General features: G+C 39.4%; 1 protein-coding gene across 8 annotated transcripts in view; it reads right to left on the bottom strand.

Annotated features, from left to right (window-relative positions):
- Positions 1-22,832, bottom strand: part of dmd (dystrophin) — a 320,772-nt gene that overhangs the window by 113,659 nt on the left and 184,281 nt on the right. For all 8 annotated transcript variants that reach the window (XM_042405326.1, XM_042405321.1, XM_042405323.1 and 5 more), the window contains 7 exons: positions 17,135-17,280; positions 8,375-8,475; positions 7,922-8,033; positions 7,720-7,833; positions 7,154-7,309; positions 6,891-7,061; positions 2,091-2,273 (listed from right to left, as the gene is read on the bottom strand). In XM_042405326.1, coding sequence (XP_042261260.1) covers positions 2,091-2,273; positions 6,891-7,061; positions 7,154-7,309; positions 7,720-7,833; positions 7,922-8,033; positions 8,375-8,475; positions 17,135-17,280 — 983 coding nt within the window. The remainder of the gene's footprint in view (positions 1-2,090; positions 2,274-6,890; positions 7,062-7,153; positions 7,310-7,719; positions 7,834-7,921; positions 8,034-8,374; positions 8,476-17,134; positions 17,281-22,832) is intronic.

The following is a 22,832-nucleotide window of genomic DNA, read 5'->3' as shown; positions in this document are numbered from 1 at the left end:
TTAGCTTCTTAAATGGAAAATGAAGCTAAAAGGTCTTTTGAGCAGCACTTTTATAAATACAAAACATTTAAAAAAGCACTTGACATTATTGTAATGCACTAACTAATGGAAGTGGCAGAATGTGGTTCATAATGTCAACAAGAGGACGTTTTAAAAACAGCTTTTCAGAACGCAAAAAAAAAGGAAAAAGAGAAGTTATTTTTCCTTTGTGGAGCAAACAGAAAGAATCAGGGTTGTCAGCTCTCTGCTTTTCTTGTAAGTCACTTGCTGTCAGGCTCTGTCTCACGCTCTCACACTCCTTGATGAAAAATGTAGCTGCGAAGGTTATAAAGGTTTCCTCCGCATACACAATACTGTCTGAACGCTTTTTACCCCATGTTTTAGCACTGACATAGACCTTTTTTCACAGCAGACATGTTAACTTGTCATAGTGGGAAAAGCACAGGTGTTATTAGAACATTACTGATGTTAAGCCATGAAGGTGTGAGCCAGTGAGCCAGCATCCACAATACAAACACCCTGAAACTAAAGCAGCAAAAATGGAATTCATTGGATTTTTTTTGAACTTGTGATTTTCCTGTAGCTACATCAAAATATCTGATTGGTCCATAAACATTACAAAGAGCTCAAAAGCCACAATTTGAGTGGCATTAGTTGGTAGAGATGAGCGCTCATTTTGCATCTTTTACTGATGTACATGTCCATGAAAATAGAATTTTTAATGTGTTTAAGGCAGAGAGTGTAATAGTTTAGATTCTTACAGTATAATGTTCACATGTCACTGGATGTAACTGGTAGTTTTGCTGAAGTGACAAAGCTGATGTTGTGTTTTTTGCCTACAGGATTCTTTCCTCTTGAGTTTATATAATACCCGCAGCCATCACACACAGCTGCTGGAACCATCCATGCATCTCCAGAATGAGAGAGCTGCTTCAGTTCTTTTAATATCCTGACATGGTGACAGGATCTAAAGATAAGTGACCTCTAGTGCTTTTCTACACATGAGAAAGATACGCTGTTAGTCACAGATCCTGATTTAATCCAGTAAAAACATTTGGAACGTAGCAGTCGTCCTGAGGATTGAGTCCTGAGCTCCATCAGTAGCTGTCGGGACAATTTTTTTTAGCAAATCTCCAAACTCCATTTCCTCTGGAGAATTTGCTGAATGGATTATTATGTTTACTTTAAGTTTAAATGCAAAGTCTGGCAATATTTGCTAAATAACTGAATATGGAAGCAAATAGTAACAATGAAAGCTCATTTTTGTGCACCATAAGTTAGTGTAGTTGTTGTGTCATTGTGCAGAGAGGCCTGTCATTACACATGGACAGGAATTTCAGCATTTCATAAACATAAATCAAACCCATGGTCACTTGGTGGCAGTAGAAACAAGCTGTGAACACAACACTGACATATTATCACCTTTTAAGAGTCACTTCACCCAAATAACTAAAAAACATATTTTCTCACTTGGCTCTATAGTGGTACCTCGCCATGCAGACAGTTGTGGTTTTACTTATGCAGGAGATTTCTGCCTCCAGTCCACAGAACACACTGTCCACAGTTCTGTTCTGTTAAAGAATGGATCTCCTACATGGATTAATTCAGCATGCAATCTCCATCACTTTTCATCATATTGTTTCTCAACCAACCAACAGCTTAAACTTTAAATATTAAAATGTGTTGTGATACTGCTTGTTAATATTAGCTTGTTTTTAATTGAGCTAGGTAACAAGATAACATCTAAAATGTTAGGAGAGCCAAGCCTGAAACGCTGCTGCTTGGCCAACCCTGCTTCACCTCAGCTCATCTATAATATACTGTATACACCCTCTGAGAGAACACACACACACACACACACACACTCATCTAAACACCTACAAAGCAGCATGCCCTCCAGGACGGCACTGATGTATGTGAGCACCACAGTCTTGGCCTTGACACAACATGTAAGGATGTTATTACATTGGGCAAACAAGAACACATGCTCCCTCCTCCTTCCCTCTGTGCCCTCCGAAAAATTTCAAGTTCATTTTTGTTTTTTCAAGTTAGAAAAAAGACAGAGACCACAGACAAAGTAAAAATCATACCTCCAGAGTTTTACATTTCCCATCCAGCCGGCTACAAAGGCGCTGGTAGTTGGCCGTCAGCACGTCCAGCTCCGAGCGCAAGGCATCGTGGGCCGTGGGTGGGGCCTTGGCGATGAAACTGTTAACGCTGTCGGTCAAGAGTTTGACTTTTAGCTCCTTGGAGTGGACTTCTTCTTGGGCCCTCTGATAGAGAGACGGAGAAGGAGAGAGATGAACAGCTGATATTTTTCAGGGACAGAGGAGTTGTGCTGGTTGGTTGAGACTCTGCTCTGTAAGGTGACCAGCCCTGTAAAGTGTCCTCAATGAGATAACAACTCCCTTCCTCCAACAAGCATCTCTCAACTGAAATGTGTGTATTTATGGAATATGAGGCAATGAAAAATACACTTTGTCACTTAAAGGTAAAACTTAAAAAGAGACAGATTTTTAGAAATAGGTCAAATTGCAGCAGCAGTTGTGGACGTATCCAGACTTTTAAAAACACTGAATCCTACATTTCCCATAATGCAAATCCATAGCACCTTTTGTTTGGACCTCCCCCTGCCTGTTAAATATTCACCCTTTCAAACTCCATGCCTGCAGTCTATCACACAGGCTTTCTGTTACACATTTGAAATCATGAGCTCATAACCCTGATGACATCATCAGGATTATTTTCTCAGACTTTAGAAAAAGGTCCTTTCAGAATCACGTAAGACATATGTACAACTGTTCTGCAAGTGTAAAATTTGTGGAGTGCCCCTTTAAAGTTAAGTCTTCCAAGATTTACTCAAAAAAGTAGATTTTGTCAAATCTACAACTAAAATCCCAGATGGAATAAAGCTAAATGAGAATAAAACTATTCTCTGGCCTGTAGACTCATACACATCCCAACCAACATTCTTGGGCCTCTGTATAAAGAGCAAATATATATACTGGAGGGGTAAATGCCATTGCCCTCTAAAAGGCACAAAGTGTTTCAAATGTCTGTGCTGCTGCTGCTGTACAAGCCAAGTTCATGTTTTTAGATTTAAAGTGCTGTCACACGTACACAGAGGCTATCTGATCGTTTTTTTTCCAAACGCAGGACGGAATTTAGACAACAGATTTATGTTCAAATCAAAATGAAACAATGCACAAGTCATACAGATACATGACTTATACACATCTCATATATCCCTTCTATCCTTTTTAGCCACTCAGAAAACAAAGCACACAATGCTGACTGGCAGATTACATTTAAAGGTTTACAGTCACATCAGAACATATGAATAAATGCATCAAATACACACCTCTTCTATCTCTGGGATACAAAAATAGCCTACACACTCTACAGTATTTCTTTTGAAGTTATGTATTCAAGTTAATTGCTCATTTTAAAGCACGACATGAAAAAATGATGGATGAAAAAATTCAAACAAACCAGCAGCAGACCCCTGCACAGACTAACAATCTCACATCACACTCTGCTGAACAGGTTGCTTGACCGCTGATATTATAAATGTGAGACTGGGGAATTCTAAATGAGTTGAGGCAGGCACTATCTATGCTGCTGAGTGTCTGTATAGACAGCACAAAATGACAAACCTCAGGAGCCCTGACTAGACTATAACACATACAGACACATTCAAGCAAACAATGCACAATATGTTTCACTCTCCCACCGCTGATAGTGGAAGTCCACCACAGAAAAGTGAAAAGTAGCAGTGCACAGCTATAAATCTTCCAACACTGTATCGGGTGCACAGTTGTGGTAAGGATCAAAACAAACAGAGCACCGACACTCACAGATCAATATTCCTCTTATTTACTTTAGGCAAAAAAGGAACATGTTCCATCACATTCTGCTTTCACCACAGTGGAAACAAACAGACCTCTGCTTTATTATTGTGAGTCGAGCGCTTTGAATCATATTTTTCATGCTTTCACCACAGAGAAATCCATTTATATTTTGGTTTATATAATTGATATAAGTGTCCAACTGTTTCCTGTCCACAGATGTTGTGACTGCGACCTGTTTTTCTACCTCAACTCTCGACCGGTTTCAGAGCAGCTCAACCTCTCAGATTCTATTCTCAGGTGTTCTGTGTGGTCTTTTTCCAGTAGAATTCAACAAATCCAACCTTCCAAAACTATGCAGCTGATATCATTAGCAACTCTGGAAAACTTGCTAACTTGTCTCTTTTGAAAAACTTTCTTTGGTTTCATTGGGTTGGTGTGAAGTCACAGTGGCATCCCATCAAAATGTCTTTTTCCTTGTTCAGCTTTCCCTGACTTTTGTTCTGTAGACTTGATGTGACTCCATGGATAGCAGCATCTTTCACCATACAAGTTGACTGATATTTACCTCACATCACAGTCCAGATGGCCACTGTTTCAAAAAGCTTATTGATGACTGTAGAGTATTCTTCCAGCCATTCTGGACGGATTACCAGTCCATCCCTGCTCGGAGGGTGTGTTCCTACCTCTGTCTCTACTGCAGACATCTAAGAAACACTCTTAACCAACTGAAGAGACCTCCAGAGCTCTCTTACATTGAAACGTATAATTGAGTCAAATGTGATTTGATGAATAGCTTTTGCTGTTAAGTTAACAAGCCTCGTCATATCAGTAAAACTCTGAAAATTGAACAGTGAAAAGAAAAGAGAGACAGATGGCGAGAGATAAAGAGTAAGAGAGGTGAGGAAGAGAGGAAGATGGAAAGAAAGAGAGAGCGAGAGGGCTTAATGGATGGAGGGATGGATGCACAAACAAATGAATCAATGTATCTTCTGTTGACAAAGCCGCTAAGTGTGAAGAGACAGAGAGAGAGACAGAGTGAACAAGTAAGCCAACGAATCAATGAATGAAGGAGTGTAGCTAATACTTTCCCAAGCGAGGGAGAGAGCAGGAGAAGAGGGGGATTAAGAGAATAAACGAATGAACAGATTCACGAATGGAGTTTCCTTTAAGCGTGGAGCATAAAGGGGGAAATGGAGGGCGGGAGAAGAGAGAAAGAGGGGATGGAGGAAAAGAGAAACAAGTGGCAAAGAGTAGAGGAGAGGAAAAGGAGGTGAGAGAATAAGGAGGAGGAGGGAGGGAGGGAAGGAGGGAGGAGGAGATTAGCAAGAGCAAGCAAAAGAGGGAGAGTGAAATCAATTTTTAATTTTCAACTCGACTCTCAAGTAAACTTTTTGGGGAGGCGGGGTGAATGGCTGCCAAAGCTTTTGGGGATATCACAAAGCAAATAGTGCCATAAATTTACATCACAAATACATCACATTAAAGTTATGAAAGCCTAAAAAAAAGTGCGGCAGCGAAGAGGAGGATCAATGCAATTTGATAGAAAATTGAGGAATCGGGGGAACGAGAGTGGAGAGGGGTTTGAAGAAGAGACACAAAGCTTTGAGCGAGGGTACGGGAAGAAGATAAAGAGAGAGGGAGAGAAAGAAAGAGAGCAGGTTTTTACTTCAACAATGAAGAGAGAGGCAGGCAGACGGGGGGGCGTTATCGACCTGGAATTAGCCAGGATCAGGAGAGAGTGACAGAGAAAAGAGAAAGAACAGCTGCATCATCCTCGACTGTGAATGAATCTGGAGACCAAGATCCTCATTTTCCAGAAAAAGGCCAGGGGATACTTTTTTTTTTTTTTACTGGGATCCAATTAGAATGAACAATTACTCTACATTTAGGATTAAAAATAAATGTTCTGGTCTTGATGAACAGTTTAGAGATAAGAGGATCGATACCATTCTATACTACAGTGCAGTGTGTGTTTACACATGTGTACCATATCTTAGCTAGCCTGTGCGAAACAAATTCCGGCGCTTGTCTGGCCACAAACTGATGTAATATCTGTGCGCGGGGCCCTTGGACCTTCTTGTGAAAGTGACGTAGGCAGTAACGAAATCTGAACTTAAGTGGTCGGCTAGACACCATGAAGACACATGATTGACACAGGTGTGATCAGCGATGTGTCTCAGCCATCCACTTGTGTTTGGATCACCAAAACACATTTTAAAACCAAGTGTTAACAGCCTCATATAAACCAAAGCAGCACAAGGTCAAGCATGCAGAGAGACAGAGAGTGAATAAGTGTATTATGTCTATCTTCATCTCTTATGCTCAAAGAAAATAAAGTCAGTTTGATAAGTGTTGAAGATGTTGAGAAGATTCTTCTCATTTCAGATCAGTCTATAAAAACTAGTTTAACCTCTCGCTGCGATCAGGACAAAAGAGGTTAAAAAATCCTCCTACAACCACAGTAACAATCTGAGCTGCAATCTCTCCGCATTCTCATTCATGCCAACTGCATGGATGAATAAATGAATATCCAGCAAAACACTTTACATACAGCATGTGAGAAAATGGTATCAAACCACAATCCCAATGTGACGTCCTGTCACTCAACGCTTGTGCATGTCAGACTTAATGATCGGGCGGCAGAATTTGTATTAATGTTAAATGATGAAATTGATGTGAAAATGCATCAGTGGATTCATCATTAATTAAGGCTTCAACAACAAAATAATTTTAAAATTCATCAGTGACGCAGCCTGAAAGAACACAGTCTTCTGCTAAATATCGCATAAGCATTGTGTCTTTCCATAAATGTCCTGTCATGCTGGAATAAAGCTGCAAGGAACATTAAAAGTCACCTATGTCTGAATGAAACCCACTCAAAAATTTCTATACAGTCCCTTATTTCATCCTAAATCCATCTATTTCTGTCTCTGCCTCCCTGTCTATCTCTATCTTGAACTTGCATACACCCTCAGATCCTCCACAACCTTGTGTCTCTAACTCTCACACACACACACACACACACACACACACACACACCTTGAGCTCCTCTACAGCTTTGCGTAGCTCTTCGGGCGTCTTGTATGTGAAGTCTCTCTCCAGGTAGTCTTCCTCGGCTTGGTTGATCCACTCCTGCATCTCCTGCATCTCCTTCCTCAGAGCCATGGTTTTATCAAGGCCTCCTTTCAGAGCTGACTTCTTAGCGTAGGCCTAGACGTTGGGAAACATACATATGCACACATGAAAGCAAGAAAGCGTATTCTCTGGATGAAGCTTTTGGGCTTGGGGGTGGAGATACACACCTGTTTGCAGACGTTCTCCCACTGGGCGTTGAGTTCGTCCAGTTCTTTCTGGATGTGGATGGCAAACGGTGGCTCGGCCTCCTTTTTGAGGTATAGGCCCACCTCGTTGATGCCGTTGACGCTGGGTTGGATGGTGTGGATGTCATTCACCAGGGCCTGGCCAATCAAAATGCAGGGAGGATGTTACTCAGTCAGGTTTGCAGTTTTTTACACATTTATGGAACATTTTCTGTTTATATTTATCTGCTGGTTTTCAATTTCCTCTCTCTTTCCTTGAGGTATACTCTATAGACTCTAGTATTTTATGAACTCTGAGGGTTATTTTATGAATTCTCTAGGGCATTTTTATTCCGAGCCCATTTTATTTTCATTTCATTCAACCAATCTCAACCTTTCATCAGTCTTGCTGCCATCTGAGCATTTTGTACTGGTAAGCTTTTATATTCTGTTAGTAAGAAATAAAAGATATGATGTCAATTAAGTTCAAGTTGAACGGTTACATCAAAATGTGGGTGTGAAAGTGATGGTTTAGTTTAAAATCACGCAGTGTTACTTGGTTTCCTCACCGTGCACTGCTCTAATTGTTTCTCCAAGGCTTCAGAGTCTCCAAGCGCCGGCCATTCTTCATTCAGAAAGACATCCACATCTGCCATCCACTTCTTTAACGTCTTTACATCATTCTGATGGAGAGGGACACATTATGTCACACCTGGCCTCATAACCAGACTGAATTACCATTTTATTTTATGTGAATTACTTCAGTCTCACCTCAAACTGCATCAGTTTGGCCATGAGCTCCTGGATTCTCTGGGCGTTCTCTGTCAGCGTGGTGCCGAGTCGTTTCCAGCGCGCCATGATGGCGTCCATCTCTGTGCGATACCTACAACAACACATGTGCTTATAGGTCTTTTTCATGGCAGACGTTTTGACAAATTACTGCAGGAAATCAATAACATTACTGATTTGCAGGTTGTGGAATGGTGCATGTTGGATTACTTGGCTTACTGGGACACTTAAATGGAAAAAGGTCTTAAAAATGGCATTCACCAATTTTCTCATACAAACCGAAAATGATGATCCAACGACTGAAAACCAGCATAAATACAAGCTATCATCATACACACCAAACTGATCGCACTGTAATCTCTATTCAAAGTTCCATGTTGTTTACTTCTTTCTTTTAATGGTTTACAGATCACTTCATTCTTTCCTATGTCTTACCTCTGGCTGATGTCTGGCGGAGCTTTCTGGAAGACCTGGTCTACGGCCGACGTCAGGTAGTCCACCTCCCCCTGGTGTTCAGCCAGAGCCACCTGGAGGGCCTGGAAGGGTGAGAGGGAGATGGATAGATAGAATGAGAAAGAGAGACAGAATCAGAAAATATGTGAGGTTGACTGTAGGCAGATGGCTGCTCACAGTATATACAAAACAGCATCATATTTGAACCTAAATTAATTAAATGTCAAAGCTTGAACTGTATTTGAACCTCACCTCCAAAAAAAGGAAACGGTAAATCCAAACTGAGTCTAAATAACAGTTGTGTTACTGTTAATGGTCCGGGTGGATATAGAGTGAAGAGTGGAAATGAAATGTGTGGGAGTTTAACAGTGGGAAAACACAAGTCTGAATGGCTCACTGGACCGTATTGTATCATTTTTTTTAACTGAAAGATGGAAAGGGGAGGAGGCCTAGATAACGTTTTACAGTTTTTTTATTAGGGTCCTTTGAAATATTTTGTGTAAATAAAAAAAAGCGGCTGTGCTTGCAATGGGAGTAGACAGAGATGAAAATAAAGCTGATTTCATCATCAAAATCAAAGTTCATTACATCATTAAAATCCTGATATGAAATAATATGATATATCCCTGATTATAAAAGTCAATTCATGCACTTCTAGCGTGTTATATCGAGAAAAGAGTTGCCCAGTGCTCTACAAATCAATCATCGAGCTGGCATTTGCTTGACACATTTATCAACAAGCCTCGGTTACGCCTCGGCAGTAGAAAACAAGCCTCACATCTTTATATGATTTATCGGATAACCATCTATCATACGTGCTCCCATCCCTCATGTAAATGACATGGAGCTAAAATTCTGTGTGGCAAAAGCTCGTTTTCCCAGCATGTCTATTACATTCTATGTTATTGAGCGGGGCGAGATGAGAAAATGAGGGATGATGAGCATGAGAGGTTATGAGTCGCCACAACACTTGGCTGCTACTGTTAACATTTTGTAATGAAAGCCCTTTCACAGTATTTGATTTTGCTTACCCTGTTGTGCAGGGTGAATTACAAGTGGATAGTTGAGGGAATTCCTGGTGAACTTTGAGGTAAGTTTCAGTGGAGGATTTTGGGGAAGTAAGCCTTGTTCACACCAAGGTGGCTCAGAGGCTTAGTTTAGCTTAGTTCAAGCACAACCCCTGGACAGGACATCCGTCAGTTACTATGGCTTACCCTCAATCCCTCTGCTGCAACACTGAATCCCAAGAAGGGATACATTAAGGGTTAGTTTTGTTAAAAGTTTGGGCTTTTTCTTTTCTTTTCTCCTTTCTCTCAATGATTTTTATCCAGCTCTACTGGAAACCAAGGACTCACATGGACACTTTCTGTACTGACACAAATCTAAGTCCCAGTTTCCCTTTTGAGATGAGTGAACTCCCTTATTAGAGCAGAGATCCAAGAGAAAGGTGAGGAGGTGATACATCACAATGCAGAATAATGCCAAACAGCATAATAATTCCTATGACCTCTTTGAACTCATGATCTCTGGCTGATGGACAGCCTTCATCCTACAGGGTTGGGTCATATACAGTATACCAGTAGATAATAAGAGATATTGCTATACCATTTATGCACTCCAAACTCAGGAAATACTTTTTGTCATTGCATTCCAAAATGAACCACACAGTATGAGTGTCTTCTGATCTGATGCCCCTATCACAAGGACAACATCGTCAAAAATGAATTGGCTAAAGTCAGGGAAAGTTTGTGGTTTGTGTAAAAAAACTACTTGGTTATAGAATCTAACGATGAATCAAGGGTGTAGGCAGAAGTAAACAAGCCGTCATTACTGTGATGACATCTCACTGGATAAGCTATCTGCTTACCAATCAATCTGTTTAGCAACACTCTAATGTCTGTAAATAATTTTACTTTTTAACAAATTTTGTCCAGCTTTTGCAAAGACATATGTCCTGGAGATCCTGTAGAACCTGTTACTGGGCGCCTGTGCCTCAGGAGGTAGAACAAATTGTCCACTAATCGGAAGATTGGCTGTTCGATCCCCGGCTCCTAGTCTGCATATCACAGTGTCCTTAGGCAAGATGCTGAACCCCAAATTGCTCGTGACGGCTGTGCCATTGATGTGTGAATGTGTGTGTGAATGATGAGAAACTCCTCCTGATGAGCAGGTTGGCACCTTGCATGGTAGCCTCTGCCATCAGCGTATGAATGTGTGTGTGAATGGATGAATGTGGCATGTAGTGTAAAGTGCTTTTAGTGGTCGCAGGACTAGAAAGGTGCTATATAAATACACAATAGTAAATTTGTAATAGAAAGCTGGATGTCTTCACCAACACCACCACACTGACTGTACTGTGCTGTAATCAGATGCTTATGTGTGGTACCCTTGACCTAATTATTTCTTCTTCCACCTCCATCCAAAACACACTGGTAACCAGATAACAATAATTATTTATAAAGACAAGAAGAACAAGGTGGCAAAGAGACCGTAACACATGAGCTGTGCAATAGCAACATGCCACCACTGTAAAAGTTAAAACAAAGAACCATCATGTGTAGTGTTTCCTGTTTTCTTCTTCTACAGAGGTCTTACTGTTTGCTTGTTGTAGATTATCCCACAGCTCCCACTACAGTGTCAAAGAGCAATGGCAACTCTCCCACTGATGAGAGCTGAGAGTTTAACTTCCACATGATCACAGATTACCCTCATTGATTGGAAGGGGTGACTGCAGACTGTCATCAACCCAAACATCTTTGCTCTCACTGTTGGTAAAAAACCACCACCTGAAGCCGATGTCTAGAAACACATCAGTCAGGAATTAACTACTTCACTGTGCTACAGTCAGAGCAGAACATGTAAACTACATGCTCCATTAAACACGCTCAAGCTTCTAGCTTGTGAGGAAAGAGAGTTGTTAATTTAAATCTGTATGTGAGGACAGACTGTAAGAGGTCTTGTGGTACTATAACATCTCACTACTTCTGCCTTTGCTCTTGGCTGCCAATAGTTATAATTTAGACTGACACAAGAGGTCCTTGTCAGGTAAATATAAGTTGTTATAGGCATTTGAACAAATGACCAGTGCTATTGTTTTCTTGTGAGGATAGTCCTGCATTATTAGGTAAGGTTAGATTTAACAGCATATTTTCAGCCTCTCACTATAAGTGATAGCCCTTCATGAAGACACTATTATCTGCCAAAGTTAGAACACTTTTGGTTATTTCACATGAGAGATTTCTGTATTTGTGTTCTTGTCCTTGCTTTTCTCAATGGTTTGAAATGGGCAGGGCTCAGCTGGAAAAAGGTGATGTCACATATTTCCATGCACCAATCAGAGCTGAGTGAGGACAGTTGTGGGGTTATTTTTTGCTTATGTTGCCAGCAGTATAAATCAGATCTGACCAAACAACACCAACACTGTACTGATGAAATTGATTATTAAGTAAAATGCTTAATAAATAATAACAAATTTTTTTCCCTCTAAATTTTAATTATTGCTTATTTATTCATGTTATTCATTTAATGTTATACAGACAAGTTAAACAAGCCAAATTAAACATTTAAGCCAAGCTTTCAAGAGCTTATTTTAGGTTATATTGAGCTCACATTCCTAAATAAAATCGTGTTCAGTAAAATGTCCACAAAGGATCATTCCATCATATGAGTACTGTTTTCACAGACTTAGTGGGAATGTGAAGACAACAAGGTAAATACACATAAACAGGGCAGTAAGTGTGTGTGTGTGGGGGGGGCACATGTTTGCCCTAAGTTAGTTAGTTTTAATGCATTTTAGCCAAAAACAGACATTCCTATCTAGATAATATACCTAGAAAACCTGCTGTTACCCCATAGAGCCCACACCTACTTTCTTCTCACTACATCACCCTACTGCAAACTCACAAATGACGTCATAACATTGCAATCATGGGTAGAGATTGAATGCTGCAATCAGGTCTTTAAAAACTTGTACCAGTAGCTGTGGATAATATTACTAATAACCTCTCTTCAAGCTGTCAGGAATATTTTGAATATCTGCGTTTTGTTTGTCTAACAGTGGGTCAGCATTCAAACTAAGTTCCTACCTGAGGGGGCGCTCATTTATTTTAATGAACAAAGTAAAGGGGAAATAGTTGCGCTGAAAATTAATGACGGCTTATCAGTATGCAGAATGAATTCCTAATTATTATCTACAATCAACTTTAATTAATCTCAGGCTACAAGGTTTGATCTCCCTGCTATGCTACAACACTATTATCAAGTTTAAGAGGGCTGAGCACACACACACACACACACACACACACACACACACACACACACACACTCTATGGTGTGACTTTGACTTAAGTTGAAGATAAAAATCAACACTTCAAAAACAACAACAAAGTAGGAAACAAAAAAACAAAAGACCTTGTATTCTTTTGACTAGAAATACAGATTAGCACTGACGCAATGCAAAAAAAAATGTGTGTGTGTGTGTGTATGCATTCACCTCTGTGTTGGCATACAATGCACAGGCATTTCTGAGTGTGTGTGTGTGTGTGTGTTCTTCTGAGTGTGTATCTGGAGGTAGATATTGTGATAAACAGAGACACTGATTTGCTCCACTGGGATTTTGCTCACCCGCCTCTCGTAATTGCAGAGTTGTAGACAAACACACACACACACAAACAGACACATGGGCAGACCAGCTCTAGCCTGCTCTCTGCATGTTAAGCAGATTCTGGCTTCACAAACTCACTGATTTTCACTGAAATTGAAATTCTTCCTGCTTGTTTTTAGGTTTCTGAAGGAGGCGTTTAGCTTGCTGTTAATGCTGCTGCTCTAAATAAAGACGGCAGTTTACAGGATACAAGAAAATAAACTACCGTAAGATATGAATGTACTGTACAGTAAGCTGCTTTATATTGGTGATATAATATTAGCTGACTGTCCAATGAAAAATTGCATCTTGCTTCCTTAATTGCTTTTCCCTTTAAGTAAATAGCTTGGGCGGGACACAATGCAGAGAAGGATTGCTGGAAAGTATAAACCAAAAGGATATCAGTTATGGCAATAAAGGTTTTATTTGATAGGAGGGGCAGCACAGCTTAGAAGTGTTGAGTTATCATTTTGGGAACCACTAAAGGAATATTGGAAGTAAATATAATATCATTTTAGTATAAAAACACAAAAAACAGCACCAGCATTGTTAAAATAATGTCAATCCATACCCTAAAACCTTTCACAGATAGAATAAAATAACAGAAGCTACAAAAGTGTTATTCATATCCATTTATGATATTTTCACATTCTTCTAAAATTTTTTAAAAAGATTCATTAGCTTTTTTCCTTTAATGAAGTATAAGTGTCTTTCCTTACGTTAAAAACTTTGGTATACCTGTTTTGTAACTATCAAATTAGATTTAGTTAGTCAACAACAATGAGCAACCCAGTCCCAGGGAGAACAAAATACACAATTCATCATCATGTCCAACACTGATGCCATGTGTGATACGACTCAAGTTGAGACATGTAGAAGCTGGAGCAATCAGACGCTCAAGTCATAAAATTTGAGCAATACAGCTACTTTTAGAGATTTGTTTCATTTATCCTTTGGTTTTAAACTCATATACAAACAGAATTTAGGACAAAAACATATATACTGTACTATGCCACCTATAGAAACTCCTTAGACATTAACACTTGGTTATGTCCCAAGTGAACTTGGTTGAAAATGACCTCTTTTGTTTAAAAGCACACCCTGGCTGCCTTAATGATCCATTCTACAGTGATTTTATGTTTACAACAGTGATTTGGGGATGTCCTGGTGTATCAGATCACACAATTTCCACACTAGGTTGTGGGTATGAATCAGACTCTTGGTTAATGGGGCATGTAATCTGTTTTCTCTCCCTTCTCTATCCTCTGCCTGCTACCTCAAAGAGCAGTGGAAAAGCATCCTTTAAAAGAGTGCTGCTTTGGCAGTTTGGCACCGCCAGTGGCAATATAACTTTACTACTCGTAGTAAAAACTGATTACAGTGTTATACAGCCTCACATGATTATAGAGCCAGCCCCATTTTGGCCTTTTATAGGAATTTGTAAATAGATTTGAGCAAGCAGTGTTGTCAAGAGCATACATAGTGATACAGAGCAAATCCTCCTATCAGCTGAATCACGGTTGACTGCTAGAGGATGGTGGGATCATAGTTTCATAGTATATCCAACTAACAGCATAATTACCTGTGATTGATACCAGGTAGTTAGCTGCCATTATACCAACCTCCAACATTACACTGCATTAAATGATCTAAGCCCTGATAGGCTAACTGATAAGTTCAAATAGTTTACATGTCTCAATATGTTACATCTTGCGTCAGTTGAGATGAAAGCAGTTGATAAGCGGTTGAAGTCTTAATTCAAGAGTATGGGATGAATTCAGCTAATCTGCTCATTTAAAAGTTAGAGTTAAAAGCAGTTGAACTGTGAGCTGATGAGTAAGAGTTGCATTTGGTTGAAATGTCAGATGACATATAAATGAGTAGAAATTTACAGTTAAAGGGCCCCATCTTACGCCCGGCACAAAGTGGCATCAAGTGCAACGCAAGTGTCTTTGTTAGGTATTTAAAAAAACGGACAACAGCGGATCAGACACAGATCGATTTTCCTGCTGCATCAGTACATGATGACATGAGGAACACATGAGGAAATAAATGAAACAATGATTAAACTAAAGAAGGGAATAAATCTGGACAGCATCTAGCTGCTGCCAGCAGCTCATCAAGTCCTGATAACTGTGTTGATGATTCTTTACATGATTAAAATTAATGATTTAATTTTTGAACAATATTTAACAAATATTCTTTAACATTTTTGAAAGTACAGTGATCAGGTTTCCATACTTTCAGCAATTAAAACCCTGCTGATTTGACCTGTTACTCCATGACTGAACAAAACGATTTTAAAAAAACAAAAGCTGTAATTAAAAAAATAAACCTTTTCAAAAAACAAACGAAAATACATTCGCCACAAATTAATGAACAGGATGTTAAACTAGTGGTCTGGGGCTGGTCACGGGAGAATCCAGGAGCAGCAGGGGCCAGTGTGCTCGTTATGGATCATGTACTTTCACTTTGCGCATGAGCAGATCTGTTTCTTCTGCAGAGAAGCGCTCCTTTTTATTACTTAGCAAATGTGCCATCATAATAGCAATCCGCCGAGGTGCAAGCACACCTGGCATTTAAAGAGAATGGGAGGTGACACTCTGATTGGTTTATTGCATGTTATGCCGAAAACACACCCATGATTAATTAAGAGACTAAGGACAACCCCCTTGAACCGCACCTGGTACATCAAGTTTTTTCCGCCATTAAAATGGCAAAAGTGAATTTGGACACCCCTAAATGCACTTGCGCCATGCACTTCAGACTGCGCGTTTTAGATCGTTAAAATAAGGCCCCAAGTGTCTGCCCTGTAAGCAGTTGAATTGTCAGATGGTATATATGTAAGCACCAGGAGCAGCTAAAATGTCAGTTGAAGGTTATGATGTGAAAGTAGCTGAACTGTGTAGAAGAAGAACAAATTTAATGTAACATGTCAGTTGACATGGATCAGGTAAAAGCAATTGAAGCGTCAGTTAAAGTGTAATGTGTTATGTTATTTTTTTTGCCTTTATTTGATAGTGGAAAGTGTGGAAAGAGGGATATGACATGCAACAAAGGTCCATGGCCGGAATTGAATCAGTAGACTACTGGAGCGGCACAGGACTTGCAATTTTAGTTAAAGCTGTGTGACACAGGATGAGTTTGTCAGTGTTGCGATGGATAAATTGTCTATGAAGTGTTGAAATTGTGTGGGAATAAAAAGAGTTTGAAGAGGTTTTTTTTTGCAAAAATTTGAAGAACTGTACTTTCAAACAGAGAGTGTGTCATATCACCCACATAGAAGCTGCAGTCACCACAGAACAATGAAAGCTGAATGAATGTGTTAAAGTGTGGTGATTGGTTAAAAGTCTGAATGAAGTTTCCAGTTGAGCGGGTTGAGGAGGAGTGGGTTTTAACAAAATTGTTTTTTTTTTTAAATTAGTTGAATAGTTGAATACACCCAATGATGTACATAAAAGGAAGCTATTTAATTTCCCTGCATACTGCACAATCAGGTAGAAGGAACATGTTGAGAGCATACAGAAGACTTTATGCTGCTTATGTATTCATATCTTTATGCAGATGAGTAATCATAATTTGAGTGTGTTCTCTCAGTTCAATTGCTGATCCAACTCATTTAGAGAGTGAATAACCACAACTTTGCAACATTGTTCACAGCTGATCTCCCTGTCTGTTTTGTTTCAGCATCAGAAACAATGATTTAATTACATTTATGTATCTGATTCAACTTCGTGCAATAACCTCATAATGGAGCATGGAGTGACTACATACTTAGAGTTCAATATGCCTCCTTCTTCAACTGCAACAACACAACCATATAAATACTGATAGCTCAATGAAGATATATTGATAAATATGTGTGTTGCAATACAGTCTATAGTGTGTTTTTACTGCCCCTTAAAACCATGTGAGTGTGAAGAGATTGTTATGATATCTTCATGCCAAAAGATACGAAGATAAATTTCCACATTTATTTATCCCTGACAGCACATAACCTCAACTTTTATTACTTCTGAATGTACACAGCCTCCGGATAAGATATTAAAACAAGAATATATCACTCATCTGTAGACCTGAGTGTGGCAGTGTGTGTGTACCTGAACGTCCTTCAGTCTCTGTTCCATAATAGGATACTCTGTAACGGCCGTGGATGGGATGGCTAGCTTGGCCTCGCACTGTTGTAACCATGCCAGTAGCGTTGATATGGTTTCCTTATATCGAGCCGGGGGCAAGCTCTCCAAAACTAGGAGGAACGGAGGGGAAGACAGAGAGATGCATCAGGTGATCTGTGCAGAACACTTCAAATGTTCAAATACAATCAAACACAAACACAATCCTGAACATAAATTTTAAAAAATCCAATCCAAAAGCCCTGTTTTGCTAGCATGTGCTCTATTTAAGCTTGAGTCAATTTAAGTGCAGCATTTGACACATCTGACCACTGCATTCTTATTGACAGGCTGAGATGCTGGGTTGGAATGTGTGTAGGTTTGGAGACAAGGCAATTTTATCTATATAGCACAGTTCTTTCAAGGTAAACACAGTGTGCTTTATGTTCAAGTGAGTACAACAAGAAGTGACATGAGACGATAATAAATAAAATACGAGAACATACAACACTGGCAACCAACTGGCAAGTAGGAGTGTGGCTGAAGATGAAGACTTAAACAATCCTACATATTCAAAACGCAGATTATACAGCTTAACATGTTGTTATATATAGCTGCAATCCCTCCATCCTTCCTGTTACCCTCAGTGCAATGTGCAAAGCTGCAGTTGGCGGGTGATGTTTCAATAAGCAGCCTGCACTGTGAGCGCTAATGATGTCATTTATAATGAAAGTCTTTTTAATGAGAGATCTAAGATTTAGCAGTGCCAATTTTGAAGTGACAGGGGAGGTGCTATTATCAGATTTAGGCAGAAGGCCTAATATGTGTAAAGGAGCTGGCAGGCTTATGAGATTTAAATCTTAGCTTTTGTTACTGGACCTTGGTCTGTTGTTAATTACATCTGTAATAAAGAGCTGAAGTGAAACTGAACTTCTGGGTTTTGCTCCAGAAGTAAGAAAACCTCATTCAAAATCTTATTGACATCTGTGGTGATGTAAATAACAAAATATCCAGCATTAAGACAGATCCTCTCTCACTCCTTGTTCACTCTATATGTTTACATGAGGAGGGTATATTGTTTATTCAGTATTCATGTTTTTTCGTGGCCTTTGATGAACAGCATTTCCCATAAGCCCAAGACCATCTGCTCCACAGACTGATGGTGAAAAGTTTTTAGACAGCAGAGAAAACAGCTAAAAAGTTGAAAATTTGACTTTAGAAGAGAGTGTTGGTGACAAAACCATGGAGAAAAAAAAACACATTACAACGATGGAAGTACCTGTGTTGATTTTCATGGGAGCTGTGGTCTTTTGTATGCTCACAAAATAATTGTTTAACCTTGTTTAAGTCACAATTTCTCCAGGAAACTGCTTCATTTTTTCGTCTTCATCATCAAATCCATTCACTAAAGACAGAGTTCTGAATGACGTCATGACTTGAGCCAGGGGAATGTTACTGCACATTGAATACTATCAGTGCATTGGCCAAGAAAATAGTTCTTATTAACATTATCTGGACTTACAGTATGTCAGGAGGTTCCTATTTGCGAATTTTTCACATGTGAAATGTTAATTTCTTCAATTTACTGAAATATATTTCTATAACATGCTTCTCAGGTTAATGTAAAGGACTAAAAGTTTAGAAATGATTCAGTATTATTTATTTTTTTTCCCATTCTTGCTGATAAAGCTTCCTTGATTGGAACTGACCTGACTTAGGAAATGTGCTGACCTGAACTGAACTGTATTGAGAGATAGGAGGAGAAAAGAAAACCACAAAAGGGAAAATATCATTTAAATAATTCCTTTCAGAGAAATTCTTCTCTATATGCTTCTCAACCATTGCAGCCCTCAGGAATTCAGCACAGTAATCTGTCGGTATGTGTGTGTGCACGCACGCCTGTTCCCGTCTGTGTGTAAGCGGTGGAATGCGTGTGTGTGTTGGATATCTCACCCGTGGCGTGGGTGAGAAAAGCGCAGTGTGTGGCGCGAGGGTAGAAGCTGTCTGAGTGAGTAAAGAAGTATAGTTTGTCTGCTTGGCTGTCAGCAATTTTCTCTATCTTTTCTTCTCTCTCCAGCTGCCTCTCCTTCTCTTCCTTTCTTCCCACTCTTTCTCTTTCAACGCCTTTTTCCCCTCTTCCTCTGTGTCTCATTTTCTCAGTGGCTATATTTTTTGTTTTCTCATTTCTTTCCATCATTCTCTCCCTCACTGGTATAAACAGCTATCCGCTCTGGTTTTGTCACAGCGTCTGTCTGATTTAGTTTTTCTTGTCTTGATGGTTGCAGCTTTCAGCTTCTTTCTCTATCTCATTAAGTCTCATTGTCATTGCTTTTACTGACCAAGTCACAGAAAGCACATGGATCTTGACACACACACACACACACACACACACACACACACACACACACACACACACACACACACACACACACACACACACACACACACACACACACACACACACAGTGGAGAGTGGCACTGTAAATTGGACTAAAAGCCTCACTGACACTCTCACTAGCTGCTCACCATGAAGACAGGTGAAAAGGTGTAACCACATGGGTGAGCACTGAAGGCACGTTCACACATTTGTCTGAGTCACTCTTGTAAAGTAGCCCTAAAACTGGCCTGGTGACATGTAATGTTAGCATGTTTAGTGACAGGGTGGCACTTTGAATGACGTTTTCATTGATTTCCTTTTACCTGAAAATGCAAAGCGCTTGTAAATGTGCTTCAGCGTTACTTGTTAGAAGTAGGGAACAGTTAGATTCCTCACAGAGAGCCTAACATGACATAAATCTCATTGTGTAAAGTATAACTTCTCATGTTATATTTATTTGTATTCTCAAAATGATTTGCTAAAAAAATCTAAATGTTTCTAGGTCAAAATGAACCCTCCCAATACCACTCAAATGTTTCTGTGTTAGAGACAATAATGATAAATAGTGATAAACATGTCAGGGAGCTCCATCATAGGTAGTCACTCTATAATTTGTAGATGGCCTTGTCAATATAACAAAACAAAGCAACATTTCAGAGGGACATTAAAATGAACCAATAACATTTTACCTTAGAAGCAGGACTCATATATATATATATATATATATATATATATATAAAAATATGGCTGTATTAAGAGAGCTGGCCACTCGGCCTTTGCAGCCAATTTGTGGTAATTTTCTTGTAGTACTAGAACAAAAAACAAAAACAACAAAAAAATAAAAAATCTGCGACTCAAAAAGCATTTTACCCATTCCATTATAAAAGAGACATCTGTAAAACCTCCATCTGCTCACATGGCCGGTTATTACTCTTTGTATTGTGAATTTTTCAACCAGGAAGGTTTTATAATTTAAAACTTTCCTGGAATCTACAGGAGTTATTTTTATGTGTGTGTTGTGAAGTCTAAAGAACCAAGTGGGACTTAGTTTAAATGAATTGAACTGGTGAAGAATGGAAGAGGTTTAGCCAGCTGGTGAAGTGTTGGACGTTATGTTACATATGGACATATGGAGAGTTAAGGAGAGCCTTTGTGAAGTTGTTTTTTGACATTTTTCTTTTGACATCGAGGCGTACTGCTGACTCTGTTTTAATTTATTCAACAGCTGCATGATAAATTGTTTTTTTCCTGTCAAAATAACTGATCATGACTGGTTTTTTTTGAATATTATTTTGTTGGCAGTTTTTGCCTTCAGCTGGAAGTGCAGAGAGACTGGAGACAGGGGCAGAGAGTGGCCAGATGGTTATGTGGTATGCATCGTGACCGCTGGGCTACTGGGGCGCCTCATGGCTGTGTTTTTAAATGGTATTTTCTATAGCAAAATACTTTAGGGAGAAGTTTTGATTCAAAACAGCTTGGCAGAGAGAGGGAGAGAGAAAGATTAAAGCATGGCTTCTTGCAAGCCAGTACTTGTTCTTGAAAAAAGAACCCAACAAAAACGACTGGAACGGCAGAATCGTGTCCTCTTGAAGAAATCTGTGCTACATTATGTTATTGTGAGATGGACACTGGTTACAAATACCCGATGGACAGTTTTTTTGGGTTGTCAGCAGTGGAGAGAAATGGAGAGTCCAGCTTGAAGCTTTTGCTTTACTGATGTCAGCTGAATTCTCAAGTTTTTCAACTTGAATGAATAATTCTTCAAAGCTGTATCCATTTCACTCCTTACACTATCACTCCATGCATTTCTATCTCATGAAAATGTATTTAGTGCTCAGTCTGAATATAAGGTACATCAGGCACATCTGGACTTTGGCCCAAATATGTGTTTGATGTCAGCGTTAAATCTAATAACTCCTTACAGATCTCCATATGGAAATTCTCTTTTCTCTTGCCCTCTCTATGCAGACGTCAGAGGTCAGAGGGAGCATTAATTCAGAGCTGCAGCTGGCAGAGATTCAGTATCTTGCTCAAGGACACGTCAACAAGGTGGATGTTTGTTGCATCGAGTTCATTCAGTTAAAAGGCAGTGCATCCTGCTGTTCAATCAGAGCTATTGTATTATTCTATATCAAGGCTATACATAGTGGATGTTTGAATCTTTTAGTCCATTTCCAACTCAGCCAGTGAAATAAAATAATAACTATAATATCAGCGATATATGTAATATAATAAGTGTCAGATTTATTTATTTTTTAAAAATCTGCTACAACACATGCCATGCTGTATGGTGTCAAATAAATAAATGCTTGAGGTAGTAATTGGAGAGCAGATCATATGGAAACAGTACTGCTATTCATCCCTGCATCTACCCACACTGTAAGACGTGTCTGTAGGATGCCGGTGTGTTGCGTGATCTCGATGGATTCGTTCCATTTTCCAAAAGCCGGGACAAGTGTGTCTGTACTGAATGTTGGGTTGTTGTTGCTGTGGGTAGAGACATTTGCCACTCCAAATCTGTCTGATACAATGTGTGGGCTACAGCAGGCTGTCAAGGCTGACTTTCAGCAGCAGAAAACTGAATAGTCACATATATCCTCCGAAGAGCTGAATGAAGAGTACTACACAGGCCTGAAAAATCTGTCAAAATATGAATAGAAAATGGTGATTTTTCAGTTTTGAAAAGATGAGGTACTGGAAGTCTATATAAGTCTCAGAAAACACAAAAGAGGAACCAGACCCAGTATGCTGCCAAAATCAAATTAGCAGGACTCGTCTTTTTATCACAGGATATACATCAATATCAAACTTCACTTAGCTCTAATTGTAATCTGTTGCGTGATAAAAATGCTCAGGCTTTTACACATTTTTTTCCATGGAATTTTTAGGTCCAATTTGGCAACAGGTCATTACTTCAAGTTCATTGTTAAACATCTGTAGGGCATCCAGTCTGCAGCCATTTGTTATCCATATATCCAATGATTTGCCTACAAAGTCCTAATAATACTACATATTAAACTTTCAGATTTTCATTCAGCACTGAGTGATTAATAGTCAGTGCTGTAATATTTTATTTTAGTTGGATTTTCAGTCTGGAATTAGATGTTAAAATTGGAGTCTTGCTTCTCCACCACAAACACCCACACATATGCAGTATCCACATGGCTGCCATAATGTCATAGTGAAACCCTGCCAAGCAGTTTTGTTAAGAGGACTGTAAATATGCTCTAGCTGATGATCACCTACTGTAGCAAACTAGGAGATTTAGGTAGATAAAAGAATTTACTGGGACTTACGATCATCAGCTGT

Source organism: Thunnus maccoyii, chromosome 24, assembly GCF_910596095.1.
Source record: "Thunnus maccoyii chromosome 24, fThuMac1.1, whole genome shotgun sequence".
NCBI classification, from domain to species: Eukaryota; Metazoa; Chordata; class Actinopteri; order Scombriformes; family Scombridae; genus Thunnus; species Thunnus maccoyii.
The sequence above is the reverse complement of the archived record's forward strand: the minus strand, read 5'-3'. Positions and strand labels throughout refer to the sequence as shown.